At 41.0% G+C, this 15532-nt stretch overlaps 2 protein-coding genes across 4 annotated transcripts; both read right to left on the minus strand.

Annotated features, from left to right (window-relative positions):
* Positions 1 to 1091: 1091 nt before the first annotated feature.
* Positions 1092 to 7834, minus strand: LOC141809461 (nuclear body protein SP140-like protein). Of its 3 annotated transcripts, none has more exons than XM_074696495.1 (16): positions 7479 to 7834; positions 4773 to 4947; positions 4383 to 4571; positions 4152 to 4271; positions 3906 to 4039; positions 3776 to 3820; positions 3654 to 3690; positions 3504 to 3563; positions 3281 to 3406; positions 3033 to 3172; positions 2836 to 2904; positions 2407 to 2534; positions 2158 to 2275; positions 1996 to 2070; positions 1717 to 1860; positions 1092 to 1628 (listed from the first exon to the last, which is right to left on the minus strand). In XM_074696495.1, exons 1-16 carry the CDS (start codon positions 7620 to 7622, stop codon positions 1542 to 1544), a joined length of 1791 nt encoding a protein of 596 aa, XP_074552596.1. In that variant the 5' UTR covers positions 7623 to 7834; the 3' UTR covers positions 1092 to 1541. The 3 variants fall into 3 exon arrangements, with proteins under 3 accessions (XP_074552596.1, XP_074552595.1, XP_074552597.1); XM_074696494.1 differs by having other exon boundaries at positions 4350 to 4571; positions 7479 to 7833; XM_074696496.1 differs by lacking the exon at positions 7479 to 7834 and adding an exon at positions 5048 to 5429 and having other exon boundaries at positions 4350 to 4571.
* A 536-nt stretch (positions 7835 to 8370) lies between these two features.
* On the minus strand, positions 8371 to 14360 carry LOC141809376 (extracellular serine/threonine protein kinase FAM20C-like). The gene is made up of 10 exons (XM_074696365.1): positions 13842 to 14360; positions 13007 to 13185; positions 11072 to 11150; positions 10513 to 10605; positions 10289 to 10404; positions 10025 to 10205; positions 9093 to 9202; positions 8884 to 8965; positions 8703 to 8762; positions 8371 to 8629 (listed from the first exon to the last, which is right to left on the minus strand). Exons 1-10 carry the CDS (start codon positions 14348 to 14350, stop codon positions 8371 to 8373), a joined length of 1668 nt encoding a protein of 555 aa, XP_074552466.1. The 5' UTR covers positions 14351 to 14360.
* Positions 14361 to 15532: the final 1172 nt, after the last annotated feature.

A 15532-nucleotide genomic window follows, 5' to 3' on the forward strand; every position in this document is an offset into this window, starting at 1 on the left:
TTCGTGACTAGCTGCAGGAGCCTATAGGTCAAAAAATCCATCTCCTCAGCCATTCCAGATGGCTGTGGTCAAACTTAAAAAAATGAATGCACCTCATAGAAAGATTTCTCACACCCTTTTGTTGTGGTGATTTAAAGATATTATTTAGCTGCCTGGTATTCAAGTCCTCTTTTTTTTCTGAAAAGTTTCTTTATCCTTAGTTATTACAGGTTAAAAACAAGGCTTTTAACGTCTCTTTTAACACTGACTGACAGCTGCTGTTCTTGTGTATTTTTTTCAAGGATTGGAAAAAATGTCAGGAGGGAAAGCTAAAAAGAGATTAGACTCTTAATTCATAAATATATATATATATATATATATATATATATATATATATATATTTTTTTTTTTTTTTTTTGGTCACCTGGCCCCACTTAAATTCTCTCTGAGTCCCTCATACTCACTACTCTACTGCGCACTCTGGCCGCAGAATGGCAGTTTCACCGACAGGGGTATTTTGGCTTCAAAATTGTACAATGGTAAAAGGCAGAGCTGCGCTGTCCACTATACTCCATATATACAGTCTATGGTTTTACAAGTCAAATTAAGTCCTCTTCTCATGCCTTAGATCCAGGGGTGAGTCTAGAATTTTTCTTTTTGGGGGGGCGCAATTATTATTAATGAGTTACAGAACAATGTTAGTAGGAAGTAGCTTCATTGGGACCAATGCTGTTTTTTGGAACATGTCTCGCGGGCACCTTATGTACTTCTTGGGGGCGTTCAGGTGCCCACGGGCACTGTGTTGGTGACCCCTGGGCTACAGTTTGATTGAAATAATACACATTGTATGATTAATAGTACAGATAGATGGTCTTCAAATAGTGCATGTGGTTCAGGTTTTGAAACTCAAAATAGCTGGTGCAACGCCCCTGCTTACATCCAAACCTTAAAAAGAAACATCCAATCCTCTCCCTGTTGTTGGGTTAATCCAAAACATGCAATGTAAGATTGTCTCTGACTGATTGGATCAACAGTTCTTTGAAAATAAAAGTATTAACATCATATTTCATGAGTTATACTTCTGGGCAAGAACAAGGTGTGAAAAGCCTTTTTATTACTATGTGAGTAAATCTGCAACTGATATAACAAATACATTCAAAGTCATAACAAGTTTCATACCTGAGCTCATTCCTTAAAAACATACAGCAGAGGCCAAAGAAAACAAAGACTAAATCGCATTCTTTAAAACTAAACCTTCTGCAAGAGTTAACAAACAACTTGAAGCAGGTAAGGTTTCCTGTAACAGGACTTTTTTTAAATCTACATATAGACAAATAGCACCACTCCTTGAGTCTTGCAAACACGTCTTCACTGATTGGGTACATGTGTTAAGTTTAAAAGCATACATTAAAATATAACACATGATCAAGATATATATAAAAAAAACAGTAAAAATGTCTCTGTGGAAAAGTTAAATGCTTTAAGATAATACCGAGTTGTTTTTGTACTCAGGTAGGGGAAATATTATTTTTATTTACATGTATATTTACATGAAAGCACATTTATTCTTCAATCTTGAACACTTTCTTGAGTTCCTCTTCAAATAACTCCTTCAGTGTGTTCCCCATAGTCAAGTATTTAGCATTCCTCTGCAAAACAACACGTGTTAGTTAAGATTTCATAAAAATAAATCTTGATTTCTGTATGATTCCAGGATTTAATGACACTGTGTATTACCTGGTTGTACAATGCACAGTTGGTAAAAATGAGGTGGACATCAGCTACAAACTCCCCAATGTTTTGGTAAAGTTTGTCCTCAAGTTTTTCTGCTATTCTTTTCAGCCACATCGGAGTGTTGATCAGTGTGGAGTAGTCCGCCAACTGTGGGTGCAAAGCAAAAATAAATTGACTGGTAATATGATTCCTCCATTCAGTTCATATGAATTCAAAATTGTTTGTATTGTTCCAACACAATAAGACCATTGAAGGGTGTATGGTGGTAGAAAAAAGACTTGCATAGAGACGTGGGTCTTCCTCAAATGTTTGTTCTTCATCAGCACTGAACAGAAACATGAGGAGGTACTGGCATCCCTGTTGATGTGAGAGAAGAGGCAGATTAATGTCACACTGAGGGCCAAAAGATGAAAGACATCAAAGATGGAGGATACAGGATCTGACCAGCATGCGTTCAGATATCTGTCGGGACATTACTGCTTCTCGTCTCAGTTTATCGGGGAACATCCACCTCTGAGCGGTTCTGAACACACAGAAAGTACACACCCAGGGTCTGTCGTCCCTGTACACACACACAAATACACATTTATATAATAATATATACTGAACGCAAAACAGTTAAAAGTTTGTTAATAGTGTCATATTCAACAACTTTGTCTTTTTTTATGATTTGCATGTTTGTTTTTTTCTCACCGTAAGGTGGCGTCCTCTACATGTGGAAGGTGACATGTCTGGTGGAAGGCACGTGGGCAATCATCACACAACACCAAGTCTTCTTCTTTTCTGCAGATGCAACACTCGTCATCGTTCTTCTGATCCTCCTGCAAAGTATGACAACACTCTGTTCACTCTCAGTGCAGCTATATGTCCAGTGATGTGACTTAAAATGCACCTTACGTGTCATTTTTTTTCAGCCTCCCTTATGTGCATTAACACCAAAACTGAAGTGTGCAAAACCAAATAACTGCATTATAACTGGTAGTTATGATGCTGCAAAAGCTATGAAGCTGCACCAGGTAAACATTGGTTTACAGCTCACCTCAAGTTCCTGCAGACATCTCTTAACTATTGTGGTATTTCATTTAAGACCATAGTGCAATGAACCATGATCCACAAACTCACCAAGTCTGTCTTATCTGGTCTGCAGAGTCTGCAGGTACACAGCAGAGAGTGTATCCTCAAGATTTTCTTCTGGGAAAGACACATCAACAGTTTCTTTCACTTTAGTGCTCTCTTTGCCAGCATCTCATCTGAGCTGAGAATTTCTTTCATTTCACTGCAGCCTTGAAGTGTCCTGGCCCCACTGAGAGCCTTGTTACCTCTATGAGGACACTGATTGGGTTTCCATCCCACTTGATGATTTTCCTCCAGGAGGATTCAGTCTGACCCAATACTGAATTCACAAACTCCTCTGGGGTCATCCATTTTGTTTCAGTACGAATACTTTTTCCACGTATCCCTGGAGGGGAGGACAAGTTCAGAAAACACACATGCTGCAGGGCCTGACTTGTTGATATGAGTTTTTTTTCTTTTACATTGATTTGGTGTGGGGATGAACTGAAGTTACCTGATGCAAACCGTTTTACATGTAAGACTGCATTTTGATCTCCACATGTAACTTTGTACACCATTTGAGTAGCATCGGTGCTAACTCCAGGCTGCTGTGTTTCCTCTGTTTCTTCTTCTTCATCATCTGTAAAAGAAAATCTTAAATCAGCTGATCCGTAGGCATGTTGGTATGGCAACAAAAAAAACTCACTCTAAGGAAACATTTGTTTCAGCAGCAGCACCGGAGATATTTGTTGAACTTCTCCCAGGTGATGAATCTTCCTCATCCTCTCTGTCAGACACTAAGAAAGGAGGCAGTGATTTAAATGTTTTATCAGAAGCATAAATGAGTCATAGAGATAGAAAGTCAGGTAGATAGGCAGAAAACAAACCTGTGATGAAGTCCCCAGGGAACAGTTCTTTTTTTGCCTGTCAAAAAGAAAATTTTTCATCTTAGACATGAAATCAAACAAGTCAGAATGTTTTCTTCATGTTTTCAAGTTTTTGGTCTCACCGTTTGATCTCCTCTCTTGTAGCTTACTGCTTTGAGGTGACCATCCTGCATGTTAAAAAGTAAAATGTTGATTCTTAATGTGCCAAACAGACCCTTTTTATATCGACTAGAAAACAAAAAATGAACAAACCTTTATCAGCACTTTAAGGGGAATATTGTTACATCGAATGCTGATCTTCCAGTTCTTGTATTTTTCCATCCCAGCAAACCTCTCAAACTGAGTTGGAGTAAACCACCTTTTTCCCACTGCGATACATTTCTCCCCTGAGACAGTAAAAGGAATTTAAAAGTGTCAACTTCAATTATGGCCGACTCTGAATTTGATTATTTGAAAATGAATCTTTTTTTCCCTTTAACTTTCACCTTGACCTCTGACCTTTTGCAAGTCTTTCCCTGTTCAGCATCCCTTCCTTCTCTCCACAGGTCACAGGTAGCTGGGATTTGTAGATTGGCCAGGTCCAAATGTCCCCTTTCTCTCCCTTCTTCAATGGAGAAGCTGCAAAACGAAAACTCTTAATTCAGATTTTTTTTCTCTAAACAGTTTCACGGCAGCACAGATAAAAATCTGACTTACAGAATTTTATTTTCTTTGACTTTTTCTTCTGACCTCCATTTGGCTGAGTCGATGGACCAGACTCTTCCTCATCATCATCACACACATTATTACTTCTCAGACTTTTTCTCTTTTTTATCACTTGTGTCTCTTCATCCTGCTCGTCTTCTGAAAGCTGCTTCTTCCTCCCTTTGTCTGTCTCTTCTATTTTCTCTGGCAGTTTCGTATAAAATTTGAAAGACCCTGCAAAGGACATATTGTTCATGGTTAGAAATACAGTCTATATAGGGAATCAGACTTGAGAGTTGTCTATGCATGTTTCCATTTCTTTATCCTGATTTCTTCCAGATTAGTTTCTCTCTATTAAGGTGTCAGCGATTACATAACAAACACTTTAAACGCATTAAAAAAGAAAAGAACCGTGGCATATAATCAGAGACTGACCGTCCATGAGGCTGTCGCGTAGCCTCTTCAGAGTAGGATACTGGTTCAGGATGATCTCTTTAAACATACATCTCCAAAAGTCTGTGATGTGCTGCGATTGCTCCGCCTCCAGCCAGTCCAGATAGTCATACAGAGCATTTCTCAAGTTATCTTTACTCTTCATATGACTCATCTTCTGCTCAAACAAAAACAGGAAGAAAGGAAGAGTTTTACAATCTGACAAAATAGCTACATCATGTTTGACAATGATTCTCTGTGGACTTTGTTCTCATTACCTCATCCTAACTCGAACAAAGCTAGGTTGAGACAACCTTTGTGTGATCAGTCGGTGGTTGGGGTTCAAAACTCTGACTGTTAACATTCATGGGGTGGACACGGAGTTGTTGCCAACCTTTATGTATCTGGGCGTACACCTGGACAACAAGTTGGTCTGGTTCCTTAACAAAGATGCCCTCGACAGGAAGGGACAGAGCCGCCTCTTTTTCTTAAGGAGGCTCAGATCCTTTGACATTTGGGGAAATATGCTGCAGATGTTTTATCTGTGGTGGCAAGTGTGTTATTCAATGCTGTTGTCTGTTGGGGAAGCAGTATAAAACGCAAAGATGTGAGGTGACTGGACAAACTGGTGTAAAGAGCTGGCACTGTGAATGTTACCAGGCTAGACTAGGGTGACCATATTTTGATTTCCAAAAAAGAGGACAATGGCACTGGCCTCGAGGCACAAATTCAGACAGGCTTCTTATATTCTTAATATTTTCACTGCCCCGTGGCTACTCCCGTCTGTGGAAACACCACAGTACTGGATTTTTTTGAGTGCTTCATGAGTGACTTCAACAGAATGGGGGGCTATAACACCTAGGGATGGGTACCGAATCAGGTACTTCAAAAGGTACTGGCCAAATTCTGTCAAAAGTACCGAGTACCGATTCATGTAAAATCAAAAGGTACCACGTTTAGGTACCTGAACACATCCTTGTGACTGTGAGGAAGTGAAAGAATAGTCGATTTTCCATGATGGACATGAACACAGCATTGCAAGGGTATATACTGAAGGATATATATATGTTAAATTGAAATATATATATATATATATATATACATAATATTGTTAAAGAAATTGATATTTTTTACCACATAACTACAAAAAAGTACCGAAAATTTGTACCGTTGAGTACTGGTACCGATTGCCAGGTACCAGGCATTAGTACCATATCGTTTCAAATGTGAAAGGTACCCATCCCTAATAACACCATTGACAATGGCTTCAGTCTTGGTGTGAACACTACTAAACTTTTTAGCAATGTCAGAGTCAGGAAATGTCTTTTTTTAGCAAGGCACTGGTGCAATCCATGGACCTGTAGCTGTTGTGGTGTTTTACAATATGAAATGCCATTGGACCCTCCGCTGCATTTACAGCAACCTCTGTTTGCCCAGGTCTAACAAAGAACTCAGTCAACTTTGCAGAAGAACTCTCACCTCGCACAGCTTTTTAATGTTTTTCAGTGTCCATGTGAGCTTTCAGATCTCCAGCACCTTTATTGGACACTGAGACATATGTGCCAGCTTTGCACATGGTTCACTCCGCCTCCCACTTGTCCCGATCGGGACGGCATGTCGGAAATTTTTTTTTTGCAGTTCATCTGTGAAGCTGCACTTACGCTTAGGCATCTTCCGTGCAATTCAGCTCCGCTGTCTAAACATCCCCGTCTTCTCCGCTCTCCGTCTATGTCTCTCTCTCTCTCTCTCTCTCTCTCTCTCTCTCTCTCTCTCTCTCTCTCTCTCTCTCTCTCGCCTACTCTCTGATCCTCTCACTCTCTATGTGTGTGTGCACGCGCAGAGCAGACCTGCCCACAAGGCAGCCTCTCGGTAAGTGACGCGCATCATAGTATTGTTTGCAAGCGCCGGTCAATTTACGGACGCACGTAATGGTCCTATGAAAAACAGTGAACACCGGACATTTTCTTGAATTTATTAAACCCGCCCGGACACCCCGGACAGGACGTAAAAAGTGGACATGTCCGGGCAAAAGAGGACGCTTGGTCACCCTAGGCTAGACTCACTGGGGCTGTGGTGGAGAGATGTTCACAGAAGACAGTAGAAGCCATTCTTAATTACTTATCCTCTTACTTGTCCACTTCACAATATCTTTGTGGACCAGAAAAACAGCTGCAGTTGACAGCTTATCTCTCTGCACTGCAGGACTGACAGAGAAAATCATTCATATTTGCTGCCGTTAGGCTCATAACTCTCTGGCCAGTGGGAGATGAGCAGCTAAATGCCTGAATTTCCTAGGATTAATAAAGTACATTAAATTCAAAGTCCATATGAACTCCTTATCTACCTTTACAAACCATAAACTATTGTGGTTTCAGAATCTGGCTCTGAATCAGAACAAATGGGTGCTGTCACAGGGGCTACATGCATTATGCAGATATGGTCTATTGTTGCCCTCTGGCCCTTGGAGACGTTTCAATTTAAAGAGTCTTACCGAGTAATTAGAATAATTCATATGGAGACAACTGGTTAATGCTGTGTAAACTGTAACTCTGTAGCTCTGTTAAGTTTAACTGCAATGTGAAGTACTGCTTAATGGCCTGTTGTTATTATACTATGAGGCCCGTGTTGAGCTGCAGACCACTTCCCGCGCTATTTCACAAACGCGCATGCTTCAATCAGAGCGGGAATCTTTCCGCTTCAGTGCCTCACCTTATACCTGCCCTCTGGGATTAAATTGTGGTCCCTGAGCTGGTTGAGTAGAGTACGTGGTCTCTCCACGCAGGACAATTCTGTTTTATGACAATGGAAAAACCGCAGCAGCTCCTCGGGCTCCAGGAAGTCCAGCGGATCCATGTTTGTGCAGAGAATCCTGCACTCCTTTGCAAAACCCTGGACCAAAAGAGGTGCTGTTTACTAACTTTTACATTCACTCCACAACCTTTATCATTCAGTCTACGTTCAAAGCGCGGTTTTTGGTGAGTCTTCCTCCCAAGTATTTCCTCCTTCCTTCCTCCAAGTTCCCTCCCTGTGACGTTTGGAAAATGAAACTAAAGACTTCCATGTTGCTCTCGCTGTGCAGTGGCGTTCTTTGGCAGCAGGGGGCGGCAAACACCACAGAGTTGAAGCGTTCCGACTCGTTTTGGACCTCTCCTTTGATGTTTAGACTTTGTTTTTATCTTAATTCTTTGATGTTTGGGGAAAATAAACCACCATGCCAAGGGTTTGTGCAAATGCAACAAAGTAAAAGCAGTTGAATCCCAAAATTTGGGTCAAGTTATACATTTACTTGGGTCAGCAGCTGAATTTCAATTATTCTACTTTGAATGCATCAAATATAAGGGGCTGGAAGAACAAAAACACAGTCTTGTGATTTGATTTTTTCATCTGATTTTTTTTTATGTTAAAGATATTTTAAAGATTTCATATGCTTTTTAAGTATTTTACACTGGGAAGTTTAATTAGTTAATAATTTGTTTAATCATTTGTCTCGTTGGATTTACCTAGCAGCCTTTCAAGAAGCACTCTTATATAAAAAAAACAACGCAGCAAAAGCATCCCAACACATCCAGCATTTGAAACAAGTATAATTTATTTCCAATCCTCAGTGAAGCTGTGGATCATAATCTTCATCATATCCTTCCAAGTCATCATAAATAACATCTGTGTGCTGCTCCTTACAGGTACGCACCACCTGCAGGATGGCAGCAAGGCGACGGTCAAGAGCAGACAGGTGAGCTTCAGAGAGGAGTGGGGCCACGGTGGCCAGAGGATCCTGGAGGAGAGATTCCCGCATGACGTCACTCAGACGGAAACTTGGGAGGGACAAGAGGCGCAGTCGGAGAAGGGTGGAGCGACGGATCCTACAGGTAAAGATTCAGAGGTTCATCAAAAAGTTATCAAATGATGATTTCTCAGATTTTGTTTGTTTTGTACCTGCAGCACTGCTTCAATGGAGCCAGAATGGTTGGCTCGTCCTGAGAGTGTCGCCCAAACCTGGAAAACATCAACAAAGATTTCAGTGGCTGCTACATGACTGTTACAAAAACCAATCAAAGGAGGCCCAGGTGTTTTGACTGGCTGCTTCATGGTGATACAGGTGAGCTGTGGTACTTACCCCCGCCCATTATCCAGGTGTAATATAAAGGTCTCATTGCCAAATTTCTCAAACATCTCATAGTGATGTCTGTCCATGTTGCCTTTGAATGAGGAATATTATCACACATGAGTCACATATGAGTATTATGATAATTCAAAGATGTTAATTTTGGATTTTGTAATTCAGGTTATGACTCAAAGATTGATTCTAAAATTCTAAACACTGACTCATGAGGAAATCCAACACGGTCATGTCTATGAGATCCACCAGTCTGGTGCCGTGGCTGTAAGGTGGAGTCTGTTTCACTGTGTCACAGTAGGTTTGGTCCTTCTCCCATCTAGGAGCAAAAGAAGAGAATCAGATAATAACATGTCACAATGATTCAATTCATTAAAATGAAAAATCTTTCTCATGATCTTCGTAAGTGTACACATGATTCCTCTAGCACACTTCGAGTTATACATCGAGCTGTAAATTCCCGAATATTTACATCAATATTAATTAAACTGTTTCAAAAAAGGAGAATTAAGGTTTAGATACAGTTTTGTGTTGCAATTATTCATCTGCACCACTTGAGGGCAGTAAAAACCCAAGCTCTCAAACGTAAAAACACACTTTAACTTTAAATCTGAGCAGCAACATGGTAGGTAAAGGTAAGGTAAACAACAACTGCAAACAGAATTATAACACTCACAGGTAAAAAAATAAATAAATAAATAAACAAAACAAACAAAAGCACTCAAAGCAGGCACAGCTGTCCCCAAAGTATTTATTTGTTGAACCCCAGTAGCCACTACCTAAGCAGTGACTACTCTTCCTGGGTTCCACTTACACAAACATCAATTTAAAATCCACACAAATTGAATTTTTATTAAGTTATTATGAATAAATGTCCAAGATGGAACAGATGAAGACAAAATTATAAATAAGTGACCGCACAACAACAAGCAGGGTACAAATTCAGGAGTGCTAATATAGATCTATTGCAAGTCCAAAAAGGTATCTCTCAAATGTTTACGCTAAATCCAGGAAATTAAATAAATACATGTAGTGTTGTACAAATCTTATAAATATTTTCTTACTTAAAACACATCAGAATAAGTTATCAGTGACATTCAAGATGAACATATACATGTAAACATATATGCAGCTAACTTACTTTGCTAACTTGGTGCGGCTATAAGCCCGCCTCCATGGTGACCTCCAGGACCTGCGAGGAGCTAAGGTGAGATCAGGCAGCATAGTTGCCAGGGAAACCTCCAGTGCATGGGGTGTACCACAGACAGGGTGTTCGGTTGAACAGTAGTATTCGCACTGACCATAGAAGCAAATGTTCCCAGCTGAAGGAAGGCGTAGGGACATTTAGAAATCAGCACTGACAGATCATACTAATGTTTATTGTGAAGCGCTGGGAAAAGTGTACCAGGCGACGTGAAGAAGGTCCTGGACAGTCTGTGGTCAGTGGTGATCTCCCTGACCTCTGTGGTGACGTTGATAAGTCGACCAACCACTGGTGGGATCCTATTGAACCCAAGCAACCTGGAACAGGAGCAGAGAAGGGAATAGACAAGTGTGCAAAAAATTGTGTATATATTATTATATGAAAAATTCATGAATCAAATAATTGCTCTAAAAAGTTGACTGTACCTATCCAAATGAAAAGCAGCGATCTCTGCGTTGTGTCTTTCAAAGTCTGAGAAGTAAAAGAGGTTCACATCCGTCTCTGCATCTCTGGCTTGTCTAGATGACAAAAACCACACTCATATAAATGAAGGTAACATGAAACATTTCACTGTTTAAAGAGTGTGTATTTTGTTTTCACATATTTTAAAGATGGCAACAAAATAACAATACTCCTTTACAAAATAGAATGAGATCTGTATGAGACTTGCTAAAATGATGATTTCACCACACAAGGATCTTTTAACTGACACAACAAGTCGGAGGAGTGGGCCTTAAACACCAAGGTCTGCCTCCAGAGGGCTGGCCAATCAGAGGGAAGGGGGTTTGGGATGAGGAATCTTAAAGAGACAGCAGCTAAAACTAAGGGTTCCAGAAAGAGGCTGAAATAAGGGTTTTCTAAAACACCAGTACGTGAAGCTTTAAATCATGTAAAGCCACCATGGGGTCACCAGAGGGACAAAATAAATCCTAAACAAAAAGGACAATACCTACTCTTTAAAGAAAGAAGCACACAGAATCTTACTTCATGGGTTTCAGAAGAGCTTGTCCATAGTTTGGGAACGACATGAGTAGTTTGAGCTGCGTGCCTCCAGGCTTTTGAACTGAAGGATAAACAAAAATAAAAACATCTTATTTTAACTAACCACTGACATCAGGCTTACTGTGTTACATCAGGTTACTACAGTGTGAGTTTATTCATTACTATTCAGGACAGTTGTACTGCCATTTGGTGAATATTACATAATTACAACACCAACTGCTACTGTTGCTCCCATTGGTGCATTCATTTCAACACAAAGACACAGATGCAATACTCGATGAATTTGTTTTCATGTGGTGTTACTTCCATGATCTTTATCACCCATAATGCATCATTCACCTGTGATTCATGTCTTGACTGTCTCTATGTTCGATGTCTGGATGCAGTTTTACTCTCGAGGCTAACAGAACACCCTGTATCATGAGCTTGTTTGTAATTTCAATGTCTTTTCACACCCTGAAACGTGTGAATCAGACACTGAGACACAGTCTTGGGTCCAAAACAGCCTGAGCTGACTCACCCACACTTCAGACAACAGAGAGATTTGAAAGATTTATTTGTGCAAGGGGACGCATTGAGCCCATATAACACTGGTCTTTATGCATCCAACAGATCAGCATCTGAAGACAGTACATCAACTGGTGTTTGTGTTGTGTCATATTGAGTTGATTCCAAAAGTATAAAGGAGGATTATTTGTACCACCCTCACGTGAGCTGCAGATTTCATAGATTATTTGTTTTCTTTTAGATAATACTTTTGCCATTTCCTTTATTAATCTCTGTGAACTTACATTGCATAAGGCTTTGTGTTCTGTGTGTGGCTGACGACGCTCAAAGTTTACTCCAATACTGCATCCATCTTCAAAGCTGCACAAACTCAGTTTAAACTGCAGCCTGTCTTAAATACTAAGGCACACTTTATAGAATAACCTGTCTCTACCAAAGGTTGTAATGGATTATAGATACGGCAATAAAACAAAATAATATTTTATTGATAGAACACGTAAATAAAAACTGATCCGTGGACATGAGGAGGAGGTCACATTTAATATTTTACCTGTGTCTCCTCTTTGTTTACTCTCCCTCCTCCCTGAACTAAGATGACTGAGAGGTTTGTCTGCTCAACCCTTGCGTCAGTACGCTTTTAATTTGTGCAAATTTATTTTAAAGACATTCAACATCTTTACATTTCTGAGTATTTCCATCAGTAAAAGAGCCGCAGCTGTGAGTGCTGAAAGGCTCTGTTGTGCTAACTGTGTAACTTTGACTGAATGTTTGTGTCAAACTGTGATATCGTCTGTTCTAAAACTGAACTTTGGCACAGTTTACTGTATTCACCGACTGTTGCCTCTGGCTCTCCACAGAGCAGCTTGTTTGTTTAAAAGGGATTAGAGTTTGAATGAGACGACAGCGTGTTTGAGACTTTGAAAATGTGTCATAAAACATTTAAGCTCAGCTCTGTCAGGATAATTCACACTGAATATTAGGTCAGTTTTATTTTTGTTCACTGCGCTGTTTTATGATCTGAGATTTAGCGCTGAGAACATAACCGGAATGATGACAAAAATAGGAATCAGTCTTATTTATCAGTCTCCTTATTCCAGTAGGTCCCCATCACAACAGCCTGAACATGGTGCAGAATACAGATCTTTATTGCTAACATTAAAAACTAGATAAATGCTTCTTACATAAGGAGGTCGAGCAGACCTTGGCAGGACAGAGAGTATAATTCAAGAGCGTTGCTGGCAGAATGTTTTCTGAACACTTTGTGTGCCAGTGAGATTTCATTTTGCCTCGCCGACACTTCAGGATGTATTTTTAGGGTTTTAATTTAATAATCCATCATCTAACACTTCTTTTGTATCTGACCTGACTTCTCCCCTTTCAGTCCCGCCCCCTCCCCTTTCTTTGGCCTACCAGCACCGAGGATACGCTGTGTTGCCAAATAGTGAGTCAGCTTAGCCAGGTTGGGATCCTTCCTGTTGTACAGCTCCCAGCGAGTGATGCCCAGGTGGAACCTCAGCCAAGGAGGGTGAGTCTCCACGTCACTCGTCCAGTTCACCTTGTCGTAGCCTTTCTCCTCGCTGGTGCTCTCCCTGCGAGAGAGAAAGAGCATCTCTGCACTTAGAAAGAGATGTGAGGGTGAACTCATACACAGGAAGACAGGAAGTGGACAGAACATTTAAAACACTAGGCTTAACAATGAAAGAGTAGTAAAGGAGTCAACAGATCTAAGGTTCTCAGAGGCCGATAAAAACAACATGGATGAGGAAAGGCTGATCATTGGGGTTGAAAATCCTCGATCTCTTGACTCTGGCTGTCAGTGCTGCTCTCTGAAAACGACAGACTAAAGGGGCCAAACCGAAAAGGAGCAGAGATATGTCTGAAACAAGTCTGCAGTAAACCGGTGAAAAAGTTTGATGGCACAAGAACAGCGGAGACTTTTTCCAATTAATGATGGCACCAGAAGCAGAACGGAGGATGTCCAAAGTCATTCTTTGGCATCATGAACGTGTGGACAGATCTCTTCGGTTGTCATCACAGAAATTATTTAAGAGAATATCGAACGGGTCCAACTGCGACTGCTCCTGTGCTGTCAACGTGATTTAAAAAGAAGCTAATGATGTCATCTATAATGTTCAACATTAAAGATTTAAGCCGTTCACTCCGTCTAAACTTCACAGCATCTGTAAGAGGTCGATGAAAGTTTAATCTGTTGGAGTTTTAAATGATTGATGACTGCTTTACTCACCACTCGCTATCACCATTGAAGGTGTCGTCCTCACTTCCTGAATCTTTTGCTTGTTCATTTGGCTGGACTCTGAGCAGCCAATCATCTTCTTGCAGCTCCGGGCGTTCCAAGTTGTACAGCGGGTGTTTGAACAATGCCTCAAGTTTGGAATGACCTTTTACCTTTTGGATAACTTTCCCAGCTCCGATTAGTTTCTTCTCTGTGGCGTCATTGAAAGAGTCTTTAGGGTGTGATGCCTTGGCAGTCAGCTGGTAATGCTCTGCTTTCTGGGGTACCGTGGGTTGTTTGTGCGAAGAAGAGGCAGCTGACGAAGAGGAGGAGTGGGAGAGGGACTGACGTTGCAGAGTTTCTGTTTTTGCAGAGGAGGATGTGGAGGAGTCGGGGAGGATGCAGGCCGTCTGGAGGATGGAGAGACAAAAAACTGCCAGGAGGAGGTGGAGAGTGAGGGACAGACACGCCAGAACCAGATAGATGGAGCGAGTGGAGCGACCCCGGCTCTGTCTGATCATGCTGCAGGAAATAAAAGAGACAGAGAGAGACGTTTAAAACCCAAACAGACCATGAAGCCCTGCCAAGCCTTCAAACATGATCATGATGAAACGTTTTCTGATGGTTGCATTGCACTTAAACACACATGCAGGAGTGAACAAAATAAGAAAAACACCATCTGAATACCAAGCTCTCCTTTGAAGTAGCTGGGCTAAAGCTGCTGCGTTAAGGTAGACGCCAATTAGTGATGTGCTGCCTGTGAAAGAGACCTTAGCGATGAGGTTAAAGCACAAATGAAGCACAAACAATGTAATATGGTGGAGGAAACAACCTGTCTGAGAACAAACAGAGGGAGCAAAGCTGAGAGTATCTGTTGTTGCTAGAATAATAACTAGTCACATGTAACTCAAAAAAAATGTCTAACTCAGCCTAAAAGATCTATTATCTAATGTGTTTCAGGCATTTGTATTCTCACTTAGTCATCCTAAGAAGCGGGCATTTACAGAAACAAGTGCTACAAGGATGAATTTAAACTGTCAGACAGAAAGGTGAGAGGAGAAGAGAAGCAGGCGCCCACCGTACACTCACTGCAGTGATGAGGAAAACTGTCACATAATCATTAACATCAAATCCTCAAAGAAAGAACAGCTCATGGAGAAAATCAATACATTATTGAACAACTTGCCGCTCCCAAAATCCCTGTGTGCACCAGGAGGCCGGAGGAATCACTTACATCTTTTTCCCTTCAAGACCTTCTTTCTTCTCTCTCTGTCATGCTCCCCTGCCTCTCTTAATGAGGCAAATTTCTGCTCTTCTGGTCTTTCCTACAGACTGCAGATAGCATGTGTGTAAATTTGTTATCAAGCGGTCACTGCAATGCAAACAGGAGTAAGAGGACCTTCATGTTGAGGTTGAAGTGACCTGTGTCTTTGTGACCCACAGGCGAGAGGGAGGGGATGACTTTATTCCTGCCAAATGATCCTGTCCTCTGACAGGATCAATATAGAGCGGCTGATAATGAAGAGCACTCAGAGGGTGACAGTGAGAAACGGTGAAATCAACAGCTTAACAAGCAGCACAATGCGCTGTTGGTGGATAAATTTATCAGATTTTCACTGATGCCTGCTTTTTTTTCCTGGACCCCAGGAGTCTTTGATTCTCATTTCCTGACTGCCTTTCATGTATTCTCTTAGAACAGAGGA

Source organism: Halichoeres trimaculatus, unplaced genomic scaffold, assembly GCF_033239565.1.
Source record: "Halichoeres trimaculatus isolate MK-OKI-2021-1 unplaced genomic scaffold, fHalTri1.1 fHalTri1_scaffold_20, whole genome shotgun sequence".
Lineage (NCBI taxonomy): Eukaryota > Metazoa > Chordata > Actinopteri > Labriformes > Labridae > Halichoeres > Halichoeres trimaculatus.